Raw genomic sequence first — 21802 nt, forward strand, 5'->3', positions numbered from 1 at the left:
TTGTGTGTTGTGTGTATGATCCAGGGTATCCAAGCTCCGTGACGACCTGCTGGGGCTGAGGGCAGAGTGTTCCTCTGTGTACAGTCAAGGACGCACCCTGACCACCCAACAGACCAGGATGGTGATCTCAGGTATCACTCAGAGTCTCAACTCAGGCTTCTCTTCATCGAACCACAACTCCAGCCTCACCCCTGGAGGCCTGGGAACTCCCGGTTCCACCTTCACCTCCAGCTTTACCCCGGGCCTCACCCCTGCCCTGAGCCCCGCAATGACACCTGGCGGCATGCAGCCCGGGTCAATCCAGGCCTATATGGGGGGCGGAGGAGGGGGCATGGATCCGGGATCCCTCCAACACCACAAACACATGCAGATCCGCAAGCCCCTTGGCAAGTCCTCGCTAGTGGACCCCAACATGACCAAGGAGGAGGTCAACATGAACTTTGTGCAGGACCTGATCAACTGGGTGGAGGAGATGCAGGTGAGGACCTACATGTATTCACTGTACATTTTGATATTTGTGATTTAGACATTTTGAGACCAATTCCTAATTGTTTTCTCTTCCTTTGAAGGTGCAATTGGATCACGGAGATTGGGGAGCCGATTTGCCAAGTGTGGAAACACATTTAGAGAACCACAGAAGTGTTCACAGAGCCATCGAAGAATTTCAAATGAGCCTTAAAGAAGCCAAACTTAGTGAGGTATGTACAAGCAACAGTCCGCCTATTCTGCCAAGTTTCTGTCTGGACAAACTTAGAAATATCTCTGTGCATCACATTCAGTTGTTTTGTTTGGAGTGCAAACCCCTCAATGCTGCAACGTTTTTTAAATGTCAACTAATAAAAACATATGGTATGTCTATTTATCTCAGATTCAGATGACCCAAGCGCAAAAACTAAGTTATTCTGAGAAGCTGGGCAACTTAGAATATCAGTATGGGAAGTTACTGGTACGTTTCCTGTTAAAATAATTGGTAGTTCTAACTAACAAAATAATTACTTCTCTACTATTTTTAATACAACATGGACAACCTGACTATTTCCTGTGGTTCTGGGCTTCTGTAGAAATGTTCGCGGGAGCGTCAGAAGAACCTGGAGAGCCTGCATGACTTTGTGTCGCGGGCCACCATGGAACTAATCTGGCTCAACGAGAAAGAGGAAGAAGAGGTCGCTTTCGACTGGAGCGATCGCAATGGCAACATCTCCAAGAAGAGAGAGTACCACGCTGTGAGTCCCGACACTGTTCAGAACATTCTATTTCCATATTTTGCTCACAGAATATAATATCATTATTCAGTTCCTATTCATTCTTGTAGACAATTACTTTAACATTATAGGTGTGTTTAGAGAGTTATTCTATTAGCCAGTTGTTGGTGACTTTGAGGCTAAACATCTGAGCTATGCATTTCTGGCAAGGATCCACCGCTGGCATGTACAGCCTTCCCACCAGGAAGTGAGTTTGACTCAGTTGACCTAAAGGGATTAACACATTTCCTTCTGGTGAAACAATATCTTGTGGAAATCTTATTTCTGAGGGTGGTATGTTTTCTCTGAAAACAAAGTACAAAGGCTACATAACGTATGGGTGGAAATGAGTCGTAGGGGCTTGTTTGGGGCTTACATCATATCATTTAAACACATGGATATGGCTATATTACCAACGTCCTATTCATCTTAGAATCAATTAGATGAATCGGTTCAATGTGTATCCAATGGGATTTGGTTCAAGCTGGTATTTAGAGATGCGTGCCATACGAGCCTCTTCCAAGTCATAGTGTAGGTATCCCGATTGGGAAGGGATTGGTCTCAGGCAATGGTTGGATGCCAAGGACGCTGTGTGACATCTCGGGTCTCTCTCTCTCTCTCTCTCTCTCTCTCTCTCTCTCTCTCTCTCTCTCTCTCTCTCTCTCTCTCTCTCTGTCTCTCTGTCTCTCTGTCTCTCTGTCTCTCTGTCTCTCTGTCTCTCTGTCTCTCTGTCTCTCTGTCTCTGTCTCTGTCTCTGTCTCTGTCTCTCTTTCTCTGTCTCTGTCTCTGTCTCTGTCTCTGTCTCTGTCTCTCTTTCTCTGTCTCTGTCTCTCTTTCTCTGTCTCTCTTTCTCTGTCTCTCTTTCTCTGTCTCTCTTTCTCTGTCTCTCTGTCTCTCTTTCTCTGTCTCTCTTTCTCTGTCTCTCTGTCTCTCTTTCTCTGTCTCTCTTTCTCTGTCTCTCTGTCTCTCTTTCTCTGTCTCTGTCTCTGTTTCTCTCTGTCTCTCTCTGTCTCTCTCTCTGTCTTGCTCTCTGTCACGGTCTCTCTCTGTCTCTCTCTGTCTCTCTCGCTGTAGGATCTGATGAGAGAGTTGGACGACAAGGAGAAGGTGATCAAGTCTGTGCAGGATAATGCAGAGAACCTTCTGCAGGAGAACCACCCTGCCAGGCTAACTATTGAAGTAAGCCCTGTCTGTGTTTACAGATGTCACATAACCACTCCATAACCATCTGATATAAACTTCTTTAGTGTAAATCCAATATTTTTTTATATGATAAATCAGTTAGATTGTATGCCTCAGATAATGTGGTAATTTGTCCATTCAAATATAAATATGATTACTCATTTTCAGCTAAACCTGCGTTGGTGCTCAATAGTGTCATACACAACATTTCAATTGCTTCACTAACTTGTTCCTAGAAGAACCATCATAGGGTATTTTTAATTGTAACATGTTTCTGTGTGGAATCCTCTAGGCATATAGAGCAGCCATGCAGACCCAGTGGAGCTGGATTCTACAGCTCTGCTCTTGTGTGGAGCAGCACCTGAAAGACAACTCAGTCTATTTCGAGGTGAGTTATCTGTTTTCCCTCAAACAAAGGGATGAAGGCCTGCTAGTTGCAAAAAGCTAATCTGATCTCCTTTCCTCACTTCCATACAGTTTTTCAATGATGCCAAAGAGTCCATGGACTACCTGAAGAGCCTACAAGGTGACATCCAAAGAAAGTATGGCTGTGATCGGACAAGCAGCGTACACAAGCTGGAGGATCACATCCAGGAGTCCATGGTAAGCTGGCATTCCCAAACTATGTTGTTAAATGAGACACATAGACCAATCCCAAAGACTCACATGGTCAGAAATCCAATTATGAATTCCTAGAGGTTCCAAATGAATACCCCCACCATTAAACATGAACTAACTATCCCTGTGAGAGAATTCTGCTTATGCTGAGCTGGTGAAGTATCATAATCCACCCGTGTGTTTGACTGATGCTGGAACATGGGTGTGGTCTGTCTGTCCCCAGGATGAGAAGGAGCAGCTCCTCCAGTACCGCAGCACAGTGGCTGGGTTGGTGGGCAAGGCCAAGGCCATCGTCCAGCTCAAGCCCAGAACCCCAGACACCCCTATCAGGTCTTCCATACCCGTCAAAGCCATCTGTGACTACCGACAAATAGAGGTGCTATTTGAGTCTCTTGTTAGAGATACATGTATGTGCTACCAGGGGCGCAACTTTTACTGGGGACGGGGGGGACGGGGCAGTGATACAAAACGAGGCAACGGTGTGCTATAGGACCATACGGACGCATCCGAGCGGTCGGGTGGGCTGTTTGGAGTGTTTATCCAACTGGATAAAAAAAAATATATATATAAAAACAAATTATGTACCCCCCCACTTCTAAAACCAAAGTTGCGCCCCTGTGTGCTACTCTCCATTTTCTATTCATTCAAGTAGTTCATCACAAGTCGCATAATTTACATTGAGTTGTCAAACTTATCTTCTGTAGTAACAAGATGTACATTGAGGTCTCTAAGGAACATGTTTAGCCATGTTAACTCCAGGGATGTTTATTTAGATAGCGGATCAAAAGTTTGATACTTTGAGTTGATTTGGATTTCAGAGTCAAATTGTAGTCGTTTTAATTTGTCATGTCTCACTTCGTCTCACTCCTAGATCACCATCTATAAGGATGATGAGTGTGTCCTGGCCAGTAACTCTCACCGGGCCAAGTGGAAGGTGATCAGTCCGTCTGGCAATGAGGCCATGGTGCCCTCTGTCTGCTTCACTGTGCCTCCACCCAACAAGGAGGCTGTGGACCAGGCCAGCAGAATTGAGCAGCTGTACCAGAATGTCCTGACTCTGTGGCACCACTCGCACATCAACATGAAGAGCGTGGTCTCCTGGCACTACCTGATGGCGGACGTCAGAGCCATCCGCAACTGGAACGTGTCCTCAGTACGTTTACACTTATCTACTTAATCAACTTCTAGACCCCATTAGCAACACTTACAGTGATAAAGGTATAATTATGCATCTTCTACTGATTTTGGTGTTCATAAGAAAGAAAGTGATTACTGTTATTAAGCCTAGTGTTTCCTATACTCACCGACTTTACCTGTCATTTCATCATTATAGTTGGTGCTGACTGTACCTTTTCAGAGAACATTCTAGAAGGTTTCCAGGTATGGGTCTGTCTCATGTGTTTTCCCCTGTTCTCCCCAGATTAAGACCATGTTGCCAGGCGAGCACCAGCAGGTCCTTAGCAACCTGCAGTCCCACTTTGAGGACTTCCTGGAGGACAGCGAGGAGTCGGAGGTGTTCACAATGGCAGACTGTTCCCAGCTAGAGAGGGAGGTGTTGACCTGCAAGGAGTATTACGAGGAGCTGCTCAAGTCTGCAGAGAGAGGCAAGGCTGAACTAAGATAGTCTGCAGAGAGAGGCAAAGTTAAGCTTGTCTGCAGAGAGATGCAAGGCTAAGCTAAGCTAGTCTGCAGAGAGAGGCAAGGCTAAACTAAGCTAATATGCAGAGAGAGGCAAGGCTAAGCTAAGCTAGTCTGCAGCAAGGCTAAACTATTAGCTAACTTCTACTCAGGAGCTCGCTGGTACATGTTTTGGCAGCAGTCCTTGAGGCAAACGGATGGTTCTTTAAAACTATTAGGCATAAAGCATGGAATTATGTTTGAACCTGCCAGGGTCCCCATGGCCAGAACTGTAGGAAAGGGTGTGTTTGTGTGTGTGGGCATACTGATGCGTGTGTCTGGGTGTGTGACTACATTTTCCCTATATGTTTCCCCTGATCTTGCAATTATGTATGTTTAGATACTTGGTCTTATGTCACCACAGGTAGTAGAATCTCCTGCAGAGGACTTAGGGACGTGTTGATTTGCTTGATTGCCCACCAATTAATCAGCATAATTAATTAATAATATGCGGATTGTTTGTAAACACTTTGCAATAACGGTGCCAGATTTGATTAATGGTGCCAGAGATTAATACAGTAGTTTTCATGATTCATTAACTCATTCACTTCACACTCTCTGCTATGTCCGGGAGAGATGTGTTTTGAATTATATACAGTATTCAGACCCCTTGACTTTTTCCAAATTTTGTTACGTTATAGCCTTATTCTAAAATGGATTAAGTAGTTTTCCCCCCTCATCAATCTACGCACAATACCCCATAATGACAAAGTAAAACCATGATTTTTTACATTTCTGCAAATTTATTTCAAATAAAAAACTGAAATATGACATTTACATAAGTATTCAGACCCTTTACCCAGTCCTTTTTGCAGCACATTTGGCAGCGATTACAGCCTCGCGTCTTCTTGGGTATGACGCTACAAGCTTGGCACCCCTGTATTTGGGGAGTTTCTCCCATTCTTCTCTGAAGATCCTCTCAAGTTCTGTCAGGTTGGATGGGGAGCGTTGCTGCACAGGTATTTTCATGTCTCTCCAGAGATGTTTCATTGGGTTCAAGTCCGGGCTCTGGCTGGGCCACTCAAGGACATTCAGAGACTTGTCCCGAAGCAACTCCTGTGTTGTCTTGGCTGTGTGCTTAGGGTCGTTGTCCTGTTGGAAGGTGAACCTTCACCCCAGTCTGAGGTCCTGAGCGCTCTGGAGCAGGTTTTCATCAAGAATATCTCTGTACTTTGCTCCGTTCATCTTTCACTCGATCCTGACTAGTTTCCCAGTCCCTGCCGCTGAAAAACACGATGCTGCCACCACCATGCTTCACCATAGGGATGGTGCCAGGTTTCCTCCAGACATGATGCTTGGCATTCAAGCCAAAGAGTTCAATCTTGGTTTCATCAGATCAGATAATTTTGTTTCTCATGGTCTTCAAGTCTTTATGTGCCTTTTGGCAAACTCCAAGCAGGCTGTCATGTGTCTTTTACTGAGAAGTGGCTTCTGTCTGGCCACTCTACCAAGTCCTGATTGGTGGAGTGCTGCAGAGATGGTTGTCCTTGTGGAAGGTTCTCCCATCTCCACAGAGGTACTCTGGAGCTCTTTCAGAGTGACCGTCGGGTTCCTGGTCACCTCCCTGACCAAGGCCCTTCTCCCCCAATTGCTCAGTTTGGCCGGGTGGCCAGCTCTAGGAAGAGGCTTGGTGGTTCCAAACTACTTCCATTTAAGAATGATGGAGACCACTGTGTTCTTGGGGACCTTCAATGCTGCAGAAATGTTTTGGTATCCTTCCCCGGATCTGTGCCTCGACACAATCCTGTCTCGGAGCTCTACGGACAATTCCTTCGACCTCATGGCTTGGTTTCTGCTTTGACATACACTGTCAACTGTGGGACATTATATAGACAGGTGTGTGCCTTTCCAAATCATGTCCAATCAATTGAATTTACCACAGGTGGACTCCAATCAAGTTGTAGAAACATGTTAAGGATGATCAACGGAAACAGGATGCACCTGAGCTCAATTTCGAGTCTCATAGCAAAGGGTCAGAATACTTATGTAAATAAGGTATTTCTGTTGTTTTTATACATTTGCTAAAATTTATAAATACCTGTTTTTGCTTTATCATTGTGAGATATTGTGTGTAGATTGATGAGGATTTTGGGGTATTTTATCCATTTTCGAATAAGGCTGTAACGTAATAAAATGTGGAAAAAGGGAAGGGGTCTAAATACTTTCCGAATACAGTACATATTCATTTAGATTGTTTACTAATGTTACTGTTACGCAGCTTGCAGTAGACCAGTGACTGAGAAAAATCCCAAGTGTTTGGACACTTAGACTTGGTGTCCTCTCGTTGTTTGGTTGTTACTCATTCTATGGTTTTGTGTTGAACAGAGGAACATGAGGAGTCTGTGTACAACCTGTATATCTCTGAGGTGCGTAACTTCCGCATGCGTCTGGAGGCTCAGGAGGAGCACCTGATCCGACAGATCCGCACCCCACTGGACAGAGACGACCTGGAGCAGAGTATCCTGCGCATCACAGAGCAAGAGGTATCATTACTCTGTCATATTACAACTCACTAACCAGACTGTATCATTACTCTGTCATATTACAACTCACTAACCAGACTGTATCATTACTCTGTCATATATTACAACTCACTATTCAGACTGTATCATTACTCTGTCATATTACAACTCACTATTCAGACTGTATCATTACTCTGTCATATTACAACTCACTAACCAGACTGTATCATTACTCTGTCATATAACAACTCACTATTCAGACTGTATCATTACTCTGTCATATTACAACTCACTATTCAGACTGTATCATTACTCTGTCATATAACAACTCACTATTCAGACTGTATCATTACTCCGTCATATTACAACTCACTATTCAGACTGTATCATTACTCTGTCATATTACAACTCACTAACCAGACTGTATCATTACTCTGTCATATAACAACTCACTATTCAGACTGTATCATTACTCTGTCATATAACAACTCACTATTCAGACTGTATCATTACTCTGTCATATAACAACTCACTATTCAGACTGTATCATTACTCTGTCATATTACAACTCACTATTCAGACTGTATCATTACTCTGTCATATTACAACTCACTATTCAGAATGTATCTCTCTGTCTTACACATCTATTCATCATATTTTTTCCAGACATGGGTCAAATACATTATGTCAAATACATCTGTGCTTGATTTACTTTTCCAGGTACAATGAGACCAATAGAATAATATCATGAGTGTGAACTTCAAGACAAACCAAGTACACCTAAATTGTGAAGTGTTTAATGTACTGTACTGTATGTATTTGACCCAGGTGTGATCTATTCATATTGACTTAACTCCTCCAAATTCGTCCCTTGCAGAAGAAGAAGGCAGAGCTGGATCAGCTAATGGAGGATCTGGAGACCATGAAGGAGAAGTGTGAGACATTCCTCAGACAGGCCACGGCCTCTCCCTCTATACCCGCCCTCTCCTCTGACCTCAACGTCCTCATCCAGAGCATGAGCCAGGTTTACTCCATGTCCTCCATCTACCTGGAGAAGTAAGTGGGCACAGACACTGTTATGGCCCTCCTCAGTACAGGGCTAGAATATGCTCAGCACATTCAAAATCAACAAGGCATTTGCAATTCGGTTTTATGGTCCCACTTTAAATGCAACTTAAAAGTCTTCATGAAGCCTTCATAAACCCTTTATAAGGACTTCATAGATGCACTGCAAAATGTTGATACAGATAACGTTACACTGTCTCTATGGTGTCTCTGCAGGCTGAAGACGGTGAGCTTGGTGGTGAGGCACAGCCAGAATGCAGAGGCTCTAGTGAAGCTCTTTGAGGCCAAACTTTCTGAGGAAGACGCTGTGAACTCTGACCTGAAGTCCATTGACACAGTCATCAGCACACTCAAGGTAAGCTCCCTCAGTAGTAGTTTAACATTTAAAATGGCAATATATCCTATTCAATCTTTTGGTTTTCTCTGTTTGGTTGGCAAAATGATTGCTGGAGTTAAATTCTTATTTTGTGGAACCCAGTCCTCGAGAGCCACTATCATGCTATGATTGATGTTGAGCCATGTCTTTCCTCTACTTTATTTTAGCAATGGCGCTCAGAGATTGACGAACAGCGGGAGGTCTTCCATGACCTGGAGGATGGGCTGCAAAAGGCCCGTGGCATCAGTGACCACATGTTCAAGGCTCACAACGAGCGGGACTTTGACCTGGACTGGCACAAGGAGAAGGCTGACCAGCTGGGAGAGAGGTGGCACAATGTCCACACCCAAATTGACAGCAGGTTAGTGTTTTCAGGTCAACTCAAATGTTTAGGGACAGATTTGATTCCATACACCAGTAAAGAGTAGTGAGAAACACTTATTGTTCACTGTATGTGAATAAGCGGAATGTAAAATATGACCTTTTACGGATACTAAGGCAAGATACTCTTTATGATATCTGCTTCAGACTTCGGGACCTGGAGGGCATCAGTAAATCTCTGAAGTACTACAAAGACTCCTACAGCAGTCTAAATGACTGGGTCAGAGAGATGGAGACTGCTCAGCTCAAGACCCAGGAGAACCAGCCAGAGGACAGCAAGGCGCTTGCTGAGCTGCTCAACCAACAGAAGGTCCTTGTTGCAGAAATGGAACATAAGCAGAGCAGAATTGATGAATGCCAAAAGTACTCAGAGCAGTACTCATCTGGCGCTAAAGTAAGTTATCTCTGTAACAGTTTTGACCTGATATGATATGTCTGCATGAAGAGCACTTGAACACCAGCATAATATTCCCTAATCTGTTGTCAGGATTATGAGCTACAGCTGATGACCTACAGAGCAATGGTTGACTCACAGCACAAGTCCCCGCTCAAGAGACGGAGGATGCAGAACTCAGCTGATGCCATCGTTCAGGAGGTTAGAATGGAACAGTAGTAAACTAGTTGCTGAGTGTGTTGTGTGTGCTAAAGAAAGTGACCCTTGTTTTCTGCCCCTACCTCAGTTCATGGACCTCCGAACTCGCTACACGGCCGTAGTAACCTCCATGACGCAGTATGTAAAGTTTGCCAGTGAGACGTTGAAGAGAACAGAAGGCGAAGAGGTAGGGGATTGGTGAATATTAGATTTACAATGCGCAAATCGCTGTGCATACTTTGAACTGCCTTTTTTCCCCCCTCACATTATTGTGTTAAGAGGGTTTGCTCCCAGCCATATTGAATTAACAGGACCCTCACCTTTAAAGCCATAAATATGCCGCTTCAACTCAAAGGGTTTATTTCTCTTCACTGCTGTGTGTCATTCATTCAGCGCTGATGAATGTAGATGTTTTGCTTTGTTCAAGACAAATCATGCGATATGGTGTCATACGCAGCTGTAATGCTGATACAAAGAGCCATTCTTTTGTATCATTGCTGGTGATGGTGACTTCTCTTTGGAGGAAGAAGCTGTCTCCTCTCTCTCATTGAATCTGAAACATTCTCTCGTGGTGGCATTTCTTTGGGACAATTAACAACACTGCAACAATCCTTACTTTGGTAAGCATGTTAGAATAACCATACCATAAACACAACTTTCACTTTATTTCAATGTTAAAGGAAAACTCCACCCAAAGACCCATCTTTTGGTATTTGTTTCATTAGTCCATTGTTGAATGTTTTTCATGTCAGCGATCAAGTTTTCAAGATATGTAACTTACAAAATACAAAAATGTTACACACTGCAACATGCATCATACAGGCCATATTTCTGTATTTTGAAAGTTACATATCTTGAAAACTTGATTGCTGACATGCAAAACATTTTGGGAATATATCAACAATGGACTAATGAAAAAAATACCAAAACAGTGTTTTGAGTGGAGTTTTCCTTTTAAGTATGAGGTAGTGCATGACTTGTTCTTTTTTGCATTATAGAATAGGAAAGAATCAGAAAAGACAGAGTACCTCACCTGGACAGAGAGCTGGGAGCTCCAAAAGGTAGCAGGGGAGGAGGTGATTGGACAGCTTCAGCAGCAGGTACAAGAACTGGAGACCTCATTGGCTGACAGAACAACCCAGTTGACCAGTCTACAGAGAGAGGTAAAGACGCAAAAAAGTACCATAGAGGACCTTACCCTCCAGAAGTCTAAGGCCGAGAATGAGGCTCAGCAGTACTGTGCAGAACTAGACATGGTTGTGAAGGGCAAAGCAGCCATTGAGCAAGAGTTAAGTAACGCACGACAGCTGGTCCAGCAGTCAGAGGCCAAACGGTCTACTCTTGAGGAGAGTCTTCGTATGCTGAAGATGAACATCGAGGAGAGCACCCTGGCCCGGAAGAAACTGGAGGACCACTTGAAGAGGAAGAACAGCGACGTCCAGGATCTTGAGGAGCACAATCGCACACTGCAGAGGATGCAACATTCCTCTTCCACCAACAGCATCCAGACGATCCATGTAGAGGTGGAGGCAGAAGTCCTGCAGCAGAAACAGGAGGAGCTGGCCATGGCGAGGAAAACAGCCGAGACCGAAATCAAGACGCTTAAGTCAGAGCTGAACTCTGTGCTGGTGCATAAAAAGATAGCAGAGGAGAAAGCGCAACAATTCAAAGAGCTTTTGGACGATGCCAATACCAGGTTGAAGAAACTTCAGCTGGACATGGAATCGGATAGAAGCAGCATGAGACAAAAGTCAGAGGAGCTCAGACAGGAATCTTCAGAGCTGAGAAAATCAATCCATGTCTTTCAAGAGCAAATCAAATCTCTCCAGAGGGATAAGTCTTTATTGGAACAGAAAACTATTTTCCACATGACAGAGGTTGAAGGCCTGAAAAAACAGTTAAAGCTCAACCAAGGAAAACTGCTCCAGAGGAACTCCAGGGAACAGGAGAGTAGTCACAAGATGCAATGTTTAGAGGAAGATCTGGCCTCCAAACAGGCTGAGGCAGACCAGTTGATGTTCAAGATCAATGAACTGACGAGAATGAATGTGTCATTAGACAATGAGGTCATAAGTCTTAAGGTCAGTGTGGAGTCATTACAACGAGAAAAATCATTCTCTGAACAAAAGGTCAAATCATTGAAAAGTGAGAGTGAGAACTGGAAACAACAGCTTCAAAAAACCAAGGAAGAATCCAACATAAAGACAAGATCTGAACAGGATGTACAACTCAAATCTAAAAACCTGGAAGCAGAACTTCAGAAAGGTGGAATGGTGGTTGTGCAATTGCAGAAAAAAGTAGATGAGCTTAAGAAGGTCAACATGGAGATGGAAGTCAACATGCAGAAGATGAGAGCTCAACTCGAGAAGATCACCATGGAAACTGAAATCAAAGACCAGCAAATCAACATATTAAAGTCTCAGGTGGATGGCACCAAATCTCAGGTGAAAGTCATTGAGGAGGAGCTGCTGAAGAAATCTCAGATGTCCCATGAGCTTCAGATCAAACTGAGGGACTACAACGAGGAGATGAAGAGAACAGCTGAACTCCAGCAGAAAAACAAAGCTATCAGCTTGAACCTCAACAACTACGAGAAGGAGATCATGAATCTGAAGTCTGAGCTTAGCTCTGTTGGCACTGAGAGGAATTTGGCCAATAAGAAAGTCCAAGAGCAAAAGGGTGAAGTGAATGATCTGAACATCAAACTGAAGAAGGCAATGGCAGAGCTGCAGAATGAGTCAAATGAGGGCCAGAGTTATCTGGCTAAAGTAAAGGCATTGGAGGGGGAGCTTTTGCAATGCAAGCAGAGTATGAAAGGAATCATTGGAAGTAATGAAATAATGACAGCAAATATGAAGCAGGAAATAATTGCCCTTCAAAAAGACAAGACAATGGCTGACCATAAACTGGTTACCTTGAAAGCAGAACTCGAGGAAATGAGGTCTGCCCTGAGAAGAACAAAAGATGAATTAATTAAAGTGACCCAGGAAGGGGAAATCAGCCAGTCTAAAGTCAAAGAGTTTGAGGCAGATCTTCAGAAGAGTAGGTTGACAATAAAAGAAATCACTGCCAGCTCTGACAAATCCTCATCAAGTTTCAAACAGGAAATCATTGTCCTTCAGAGGGAGAGAAGCGCAGCCCAAGAGAAAACCCTTTCGTTGGGGTCTGATCTCACCATGCTCAAGGGAAAGCTGGAAGAATCCCAAAAGGAGGTCAAGCAAAAGCAAACGGAAAGTTCAGCCCTGCTGCTGAGGTCGCAGATGCTGGAAGACAAACTTGAGAACTGTAAGCGGATGGCGGAGGAAATGACAGTGAATATGAAGCAGGAAACTAGTGCCCTTCAAGAGGACAAGACAATGGCTCACCAAAAACTGGTTACCTTGGAAGCAGAACTTGAAGATATGAGTTCTGCCCTGAGAAGAACAAAAGATGAATTAATTCAAGTGACCCAGGAAGTGAAAATCAGCCAGTCTAAAGTCAAAGAGTTTGATGCAGATCTTCAGAAGAGTAGGTTGATAATGAAAGAAATCACTGCCAGCTCTGACAAATCCTCATCAACATTCAAACAGGAAATCAATGTTCTTCAGAGGGAGAGAAGCGCAGCCCAAGAGAAAATCCTTTCGTTGGAATTTGACCTCACCATGTTCAAGGCAAAGTTTGAACAATCCCAAGAGGAGGTCAAGCGAAAGCAAACGGAAAGTTCAGCCCTGCTGCTGAAGTCTCAGAAGCTGGAAGACCAACTTAAGAACTGTAAGAGGATGTTGGAGGAAATTACAGTGAATATGAAGCAGGAAACTAGTGCCCTTCAAAAGGACAAGACAATAGCTGACCAGAAAATGGTTACCTTGGAAGCAGAACTTGAGGAGTTAAATTCTACCCTGAGAAGAACAACCTATGAATTAATTAATGTGACCCAGGAAGGGAAAATCAGCCAGTCTAAAGTCAAAGAGTTCGAGGGAGATCTTCAGAAGAGTATGCTGACAATAAAAGAAATCACCGCCAGCTCTGACAAATCCTCATCAACATTCAAACAGGAAATCAATGTCCTTCAGAGGGAGAGAAGCGCAGCCCAAGAGAAAACCCTTTCGTTGGTGTCTGATCTCACCATGCTCAAGGCAAAGCTGGAACAAGCCCAACAGGAGAGCAAGCAAAAGCAAATGGAAAGTTCATCCCTCCAGCTGAGGTTCCAGAAGCTGGAAGACCAACTTGAGAACTGTCAGCAGATGCTGGAGGAAAAGACAGTGAATATGAAGCAGGAAACTAGTGCCCTTCAAAAGGACAAGGCAATGGCTGACCAAAAACGGGTTACCTTGGAAGCAGAACTCGAGGAGAGGAATTCTGCCCTGAGAAGAACAAATGATGAATTAATTAAAGTGACCCAGGAAGGGAAAATCAGCCAGTCTAAAGTCAAAAAGTTTGAGGCAGATCTTCAGAAGAGTATGCTGACAATAAAAGAAATCACCGCCAGCTCTGACAAATCCTCATCAAGTTTCAAACAGGAAATCAATGTCCTTCAGAGGGAGAGAAGCGCAGCCCAAGAGAAAACCCTTTCGTTGGTGTCTGATCTCACCATGCTCAAGGCAAAGCTGGAACAAGCCCAACAGGAGAGCAAGCAAAAGCAAACGGAAAGTTCAGCCCTCCAGCTGAGGTTCCAGAAGCTGGAAGACCAACTTGAGAACTGTCAGCAGATGCTGGAGGAAAAGACAGTGAATATGAAGCAGGAAACTAGTGCCCTTCAAAAGTACAAGGCAATGGCTGACCAAAAACGGATTACCTTGGAAGCAGAACTCGAGGAGAGGAATTCTGCCCTGAGAAGAAAAAATGATGAATTAATTAAAGTGACCCAGGAAGGGAAAATCAGCCAGTCTAAAGTCAAAAAGTTTGAGGCAGATCTTCAGAAGAGTATGCTGACAATAAAAGAAATCACCGCCAGCTCTGACAAATCCTCATCAAGTTTCAAACAGGAAATCAATGTTCTTCAGAGGGAGAGAAGCGCAGCCCAAGAGAAAACCCTTTCGTTGGCATCTGACCTCACCATGCTCAAGGGAAAGCTGGAGGAAGCCGAAAAGGAGGTCAAGCGAAAGCAAACGGAAAGTTCAGCCATGCGGCTGAAGTCCCAGAAGCTGGAAGATCAACTTGAGAACTGCCAGCGGATGCTGGAGGAAAAGACAGTGAATGTGACGCAGGAAACCAGTGCCCTTCAAAAGGACAAGACAATGGCTCACCAAAAACTGGTTACCTTGGAAGCAGAACTTGAGGAGTTGAATTCTGCCCTGAGAAAAACAAACTATGAATTAATTAAAGTGACCCAGGAAGGGAAAATCAGCCAGTCTAAAGTCAAAGAGTTCGAGGCAGATATTCAGAAGAGTAGGTTGAAAATGAAAGAAATGACTGCCAGCTCTGACAAATCCTCATCAAGTTTTAAACAGGAAATCACTGTCCTTCAGAGGGAGAGAAGCGCAGCCCAAGAGAGAACCCTTTCATTGGCATCTGACCTCACCATGCTCCAGGGAAAGCTGGAACAAGCCCAAAAGGAGGTCAAGCGAAAGCAAACGGAAAGTTCAGCACTCCAGCTGAGGTCCCAGAAGCTAGAGGACGAACTTGAGAACTGTAAGCAGATGCTGGAGGAAAAGACAGTGACAATGAAGCAGGAAACTAGTGCCCTTCAAAAGGACAAGGCAATGGCTCACCAAAAACTGGTTACCTTGGAAGCAGAACTTGAGGAGAGGAATTCTGCCCTGAGAAGAACAAAAGATGAAGTAATTAAAGTGACCCAGGAAGGGAAAATCAGCCAGTCTAAAATCAAAAAGTGTGAAGCAGACCTTCAGAAGAGTATGTTGAAAATGAAAGAAATCACTGCCAGCTCTGACAAATCCTCATCAACTTTCAAACAGGAAATCAATGTCCTTCAGAGGGAGAGAAGCGCAGCCCAAGAGAAAACCCTTTTGTTGGCGTCTGACCTCACCATGCTGAAAGGAAAGCTGGAAGAAGCCGAAGAGGAGATCAAGCGAAAGCAAACAGAAAGTTCAGCCCTGCTGCTGAAGTCCCAGAAACTGGAAGACCAACTTGAGAACTGTCAGCGGATGCTGGAGGAAAAGACAGTGAATATGAAGCAGGAAACCAGTGCCCTTCATAAGGACAAGACAATGGCTGACCAAAAACTGGTTTCTTTGGTAGCAGAACTCAAGGAGATGAGTTCTGCCCTGAGAAGAACAAAAGATGAATTAATTAAAGTGACCCATGAAGGGAAAATCAGCCAGTCTAAAGTCAAAGAGTTTGAGGCAGATCTTCAGAAGAGTAAGTTGAAAGTGAAAGAAATCACTGCCAGCTCTGACAAATCCTCATTAAGTTTCAAACAGGAAATAAATGTTCTTCAGAGGGAGAGAAGCACAGCCCAAGAGAAAACCCTTTCAATGGCATCTGACCTCACCATGCTCAAGGGAAAGCTGGAGGAAGCCGAAGAGGAGGTAAAGCGAAAGCAAACGGAAAGTTCAGCACTCCAGCTGAGGTCCCAAAAGCTGGAAGATCAACTTGAGAACTGTCAGCGGATGCTGGATGAAAAGACAGTGAATGTGAAGCAGGAAACTAGTGCCCTTCAAAAGGACAAGACAATGGCTCACCAAAAACTGGTTACCTTGGGAGCAGAACTCAAGGAGATGAGTTCTGCCCTAAGAAGAACAAAAGATGAATTAATTAAAGTGACCCAAGAAGGGAAATTCAGCCAGTCTAAAGTCAAAGAGTTCGAGGCAGATCTTCAGAAGAGTAGGTTGAAAATGAAAGAAATCACTGCCAGCTCTGACAAATCCTCATTAACTTTCAAACAGGAAATCATTGTCCTTCAGAGGGAGAGAAGCGCAGCCCAAGAGAAAACCCTTTCATTGTCGTCTGACCTCACCATGCTTAAAGGAAAGCTGGAAGAAGCCGAAGAGGAGGTAAAGCGAAAGCAAACGGAAAGTTCAGCACTCCAGCTGAGGTCCCAGAAGCTGGAAGATCAACTTGAGAACTGTCAGCGTATGCTGGAGGAAAATACAGTGAATGTGACGCAGGAAACTAGTGCCCTTCAAAAGGACAAGACAATGGCTCACCAAAAACTGGTTTCTTTGGGAGCTGAACTCAAGGAGATGAGTTCTGCCCTGAGAAAAACAAAAGATGAATTAATTAAAGTGACCCAGGAAGGGAAATTCAGCCAGTCTAAAGTCAAAGAGTTCGAGGCAGATCTTCAGAAGAGTAGGTTGAAAGTTAAAGAAATCACTGCCAGCTCTGACAAATCCTCATTAACGTTCAAACAGGAAATCATTGTTCTTCAGAGGGAGAGAAGCGCAGCCCAAGAGAAAACCCTTTCATTGGCGTCTGACCTCACCATGCTGAAAGGAAAGCTGGAAGAAGCCGAAGAGGAGGTAAAGCGAAAGCAAATGGAAAGTTCAGCACTCCAGCTGAGGTCCCAAAAGCTGGAAGATCAACTTGAGAACTGTCAGCGGATGCTGGAGGAAAAGACAGTGAATGTGAAGCAGGAAACTAGTGCCCTTCAAAAGGACAAGACAATGGCTCACCAAAAACTGGTTTCTTTGGGAGCAGAACTCAAGGAGATGAGTTCTGCCCTGAGAAAAACAAAAGATGAATTAATTAAAGTGACCCAGGAAGGGAAATTCAGCCAGTCTAAAGTCAAAGAGTTCGAGGCAGATCTTCAGAAGAGTAGGTTGAAAATTAAAGAAATCACTGCCAGCTCTGACAAATCCTCATTAACTTTCAAACAGGAAATCATTGTCCTTCAGAGGGAGAGAAGCGCAGCCCAAGAGAAAACCCTTTCATTGGCATCTGACCTCACCATGCTGAAAGGAAAGCTGGATCAAGCCCAAAAGGAGGTCAAGCGAAAGCAAACGGAAAGTTCAGCCCTGCAGCTGAAGTCCCAGAAGCTGGAAGACCAACTTGAGAACTGTCAGCGGCTGCTGGAGGATAATACTCTGAATGTGAAGCAGGAAACTAGTGCCCTTCAAAAGCACCAGACAGTAGCTGCACAAAAACTGGTTACCTTGGAAGCAGAACTCGAAGAGAGGAATTCTGCCCTGAGAAGAACAAAAGATGAATTAATTAAAGTGACCCAGGAAGGGAAAATCAGCCAGTCTAAAGTCAAAGAGTTTGAAGCAGATCTTCAGAAGAGTAGGTTGAAAATGAAAGAAATGACTGCCAGCTCTGACAAATCCTCATTAACTTTCAAACAGGAAATTACTGTCCTTCAGAGGGAGAGAAGCGCAGCCCAAGAGAAAACCCTTTCGTTGGCATCTGACCTTACCATGCTCAAGGCAAAGCTGGAAGAAGCCGAAGAGGAGGTCAAGCGAAAGAAAACGGAAAGTTCAGCCCTGCTGCTGAAGTCCCAGAAGCTAGAAAACCAACTTGAGAACTGTCAGCGGATGCTGGAGGAAAAGACAGTGAATATGAAGCAGGAAAATAGTGCCCTTCAAAAGGACAAGATCATTTCTCACCAAAAATGGGTTACTTTGGAAGCAGAACTCGTGGAGATTAGTTCTGCCCTGAGAAGAACAAAAGATGAATTAATTAAAGTGACCCAGGAAGGGAAAATCAGCCAGTCTAAAGTCAAAGAGTTCGAGGCAGATCTTCAGAAGAGTAGATTGAAAATTAAAGAAATCACTGCCAGCTTTGACAAATCCTCATCAACTGTCAAACAGGAAATCACTGTCCTTCAGAGGGAGAGAAGCGCAGCCCAAGAGAAAACCCTTTCATTGGCATCTGATCTCACCATGCTCAAGGGAAAGCTGTATCAAGCTCAAAAGGAGGTCAAGCAAAAGCAAACAGAATGTTCAGCGCTGCAGCTGAAGTCCCAGAAGCTGGAAGACGAACTTGAGAACTGTCAGCAGATGTTGGAGGAAATGACAATGAATATGAAGCAGGAAACTAGTGCCCTTCAACAGGACAAGACAATGGCTGACCAAAAACTTGTTACCTTGGAAGCAGAACTCGAAGAGAGGATTTCTGTCTTGAGAAGAACAAAAGATGAATTAATTAAAGTGACCCAGGAAGGGAAAATCAGCCAGTCTAAAGTCAAAGAGTTCGAGGCAGATATTCAGAAGAGTAGATTGAAAATAAAAGAAATCACCGCCAGCTCTGACAAATCTTCATCAAGTTTCAAACAGGAAATCATTGTCCTTCAGAGGGAGAGAAGCGCAGCCAAAGAGAAAACCCTTTCGTTGGCATCTGACCTCACCATTCTCAAGGGAAAGCTGGAACAAGCCCAAAAGGAGGTAAAGCGAAAACAAACAGAAAGTTCAGCCCTGCTGCTGAAGTCCCAGAAGCTGGAAGACCAACTTGAGAACTGTAAGGGGATGCTGGAGGACTTGAAAAGCAAACTTGAACTGCAAAAGCAGGGATATGAGAGACAGCTGCAGTTAGTGCAGATGGAAACGAGTCAAATGCATGCATTACAGGAGTCTCATATCAAACTGGAATTGGAGCAGAAATCCAGAGAACCTTCACACAGTACAGAATTAGCAGAGAATAACACCAAGTTTTTCCAGCAAGAAATTACACAGTTGAAAACATTAAATGAGAGCACTTTAAAGTTAAAGCAGGATGATCTACAACAAATAAATGAGCTACGTATTAAAATGGATCAAGTGAAAAATGAGAGAACTACTATTAGCCATGACCTGATGAAAGCAAAATCTCAAATTGCTCAGTTAGAAACAGAGAAAATGCAACTTAACTCTAGCATTACTCAGCTGGAAAAAATTCATAAGGAAAATTCAAAAGAGATCACAAAGCTCAAACAAATGTTGACAGACAGTGAGCAGAAACTAAGAGTAAAGGAAAAGGAAGCAAGATCCCTCAACGAGCAGGTTGTTTCCTATGGCAAGGAGGTCAGAGGTCTTCAAGAAAAAGTCTTGAAGCTGGAGGTCACGATTAAGACTGAACATAGGACTGTAAAGGAAGTGGAGACTACAAGTCAAACCAAAACATTCAATGAGAGCACTTTGAAATTAAAGCAGGAAGCTCAACAACAATTAGACAAGGTTTGTATTAAAATGGAGCAAGTGCAAAATGAGAGAACCACTATTAGCCATGACCTGCTGAAAGCAAAATCTCAAATTGCTCAATTAGATAAAGCGAAAATGCAGCTTAACTCTAGCATTACTCAGCTGCAAAACATTCATAAGGAAAATTCAAAAGAGATCACAAAGCTCAAACAAATGTTGACAGACAGTGAGCAGAAACTAGGAATAAAGGAAAAGGAAGCAAGATCCCTCAATGAGCAGGTTGTTTCCTATGCTAAGGAGGTCAGAGGTCTTCAGGAAAAGGTCTTGAAGCTGGAGGTCACGATTAAGACTGAATGTAGGACTCAAAAGGAAGTGGAGACTACAAGTCATACCTATCATAAGTGTGACAAAGGCAATGAGGTTACCAAACTGAAGACTGAGCTTTTGTTAACACAGAAAATGGTGTCATCATATGAAGAGGCAAACCGCAATCTGGAGGAGGAGCTTATCAAAATAAAAGTGTCCTCAGAGGTATATATCCATGACTATAATATATATTTTTTTACATTCATCTAAAACGTGCATAGTATTTGTAGAAAATAAACAAGACACAATTGAAATGCATATTTGTATGACAAATTAATAATAATAATAATAATAATGATATTTCATTTGTTGAGCTCATTTCCTTCACTCAATAAGCAAGGATAAATGATCTCAAGGTATTTTCTATATGTAATGATTATTCACATCTTATGCCAACAGATAGCAACAGCGGAGAAAGACAAAGTACTGGAAAAACTGCAAAGAGTGAAGAGAGGCAAAATGGAAATTGTCAGCAATCAAAGCAGTTTACAGAATCAAACAATTACGAAAACAAATTATTCTACTGTGCAGACTACAACAGTCCAGCAAAAACAGTCTCAGAATTTGATTGCTAAGAACCAAAGTCAAAAAACGGAAGCGATGGCAATAACAAAAAAGTTAGTGTCTCTGGATGGTCAGGCAGGGATAAGTCCAAGTGTTACAAGCATCACTAACACAAGTTCATATAATGTCAAAGACATGTCATCCAATGTATCTCATTTTGCCTCTATGTCAAAAGAAAGTAGTTTGAAGCAGAGTGAGACAACAACCCGTCCTTTTTCCCCAAAGCTCCAAGGACACAGAGGCAGTATCAGTATCAGGAAGTTGATCAAAACTAAGTTTTTGGATAGAGAAACCTTGCAGAAATTAGAAACTGGCCTTGTCACATTAGAAGAGGTCCAATCATCACTCGTTCAGTTCATCGGCAAACCCACTGCTATTGCCGGAATCTACTTGGAGTCGAGCAAGAAAAAGATATCCTTCTTGGAGGCTGCAGAGAAAGGCCTTTTAGCTAAGACATATGCTATTGAGTATATGGAGGCACAGGCTGCAACTGGCTGTGTTATAGATCCTTTAACTGGACAAACTCTCTCGGTTCAAGCTGCTCTGGAGAACGGTGTTGTTGGGTTAGATCTGAAAGACAAACTGATGGATGCTGAAAAAGCAGCCACTGGTTATGTCCATGGCAGTAAAACATTGTCTGTATTTCAGGCCATGGAGGAAAGGATTGTTGACAGGCTCAAAGGAAAGAAGATCATTGAGGCCCAGATAGCCACTGGAGGATTAGTTCACCCAGTGATTGGTGTTAGGGTGCCCCTTAACATGGCTGTTGATCAGGGTCTCTTGAACAAAGCTACCCTACAGAGTCTGTATGACCCAGTCAGCAACCCCAAAGGCTTCCACAAACCTGATTCAGGACAGAAGGCCTACTACTGTGAACTGCTGAAAACTTGTTTGTATGACACAGATGGTGGTGTCTATCTCCTGCCTTTTGGCGAGAAGAATCTCTCCAGTTTTCCCTTCTCCAGTTGTCACAGAGTATCAGTCATCAACAGTGCTTCTGGTATGGAAATGTCCACATACCAAGCCTTTAAGGGCAACCACATCGATAAGTTGACCTACCTGTTTCTGTCTCAGCAGGACAGTGAATGGCAGGAAAAGTCCACTGTCGATGTCAACAAAAGCCCTTTACACGTCATCACAGATCTCAAAAGTGGACGGCAGCTTTGCATCGAAACTGCCTTAGATCTGAAGTTCCTTGAAATTACAGAACTGGTAAGTTATCGGAGTGGGCTCATCAGCGTCTATGAGCTGGCAGACCTTATTCTTTCAAGAATGGTAGTTGTTCCGGA

The 21802-nt window shown here is 43.5% G+C and overlaps 1 protein-coding gene across 1 annotated transcript in view; it reads left to right on the top strand.

The window, feature by feature from the left end:
- LOC120045929 (dystonin-like) overlaps nt 1–21802 on the top strand; it is a 195751-nt gene that overhangs the window by 87583 nt on the left and 86366 nt on the right. The window contains exons 17-33 of the mRNA XM_038990855.1: nt 25–478; nt 570–698; nt 869–946; nt 1062–1223; nt 2316–2420; nt 2716–2811; nt 2901–3026; nt 3265–3417; nt 3913–4194; nt 4462–4645; nt 7044–7201; nt 8058–8236; nt 8462–8600; nt 8789–8982; nt 9150–9396; nt 9490–9597; nt 9683–9781. Of these exons, the coding sequence (XP_038846783.1) occupies nt 25–478; nt 570–698; nt 869–946; nt 1062–1223; nt 2316–2420; nt 2716–2811; nt 2901–3026; nt 3265–3417; nt 3913–4194; nt 4462–4645; nt 7044–7201; nt 8058–8236; nt 8462–8600; nt 8789–8982; nt 9150–9396; nt 9490–9597; nt 9683–9781 (2893 nt within the window). The remainder of the gene's footprint in view (nt 1–24; nt 479–569; nt 699–868; nt 947–1061; nt 1224–2315; nt 2421–2715; nt 2812–2900; nt 3027–3264; nt 3418–3912; nt 4195–4461; nt 4646–7043; nt 7202–8057; nt 8237–8461; nt 8601–8788; nt 8983–9149; nt 9397–9489; nt 9598–9682; nt 9782–21802) is intronic.

Source organism: Salvelinus namaycush, chromosome 4 (genome assembly GCF_016432855.1).
Source record: "Salvelinus namaycush isolate Seneca chromosome 4, SaNama_1.0, whole genome shotgun sequence".
NCBI lineage: Eukaryota > Metazoa > Chordata > Actinopteri > Salmoniformes > Salmonidae > Salvelinus > Salvelinus namaycush.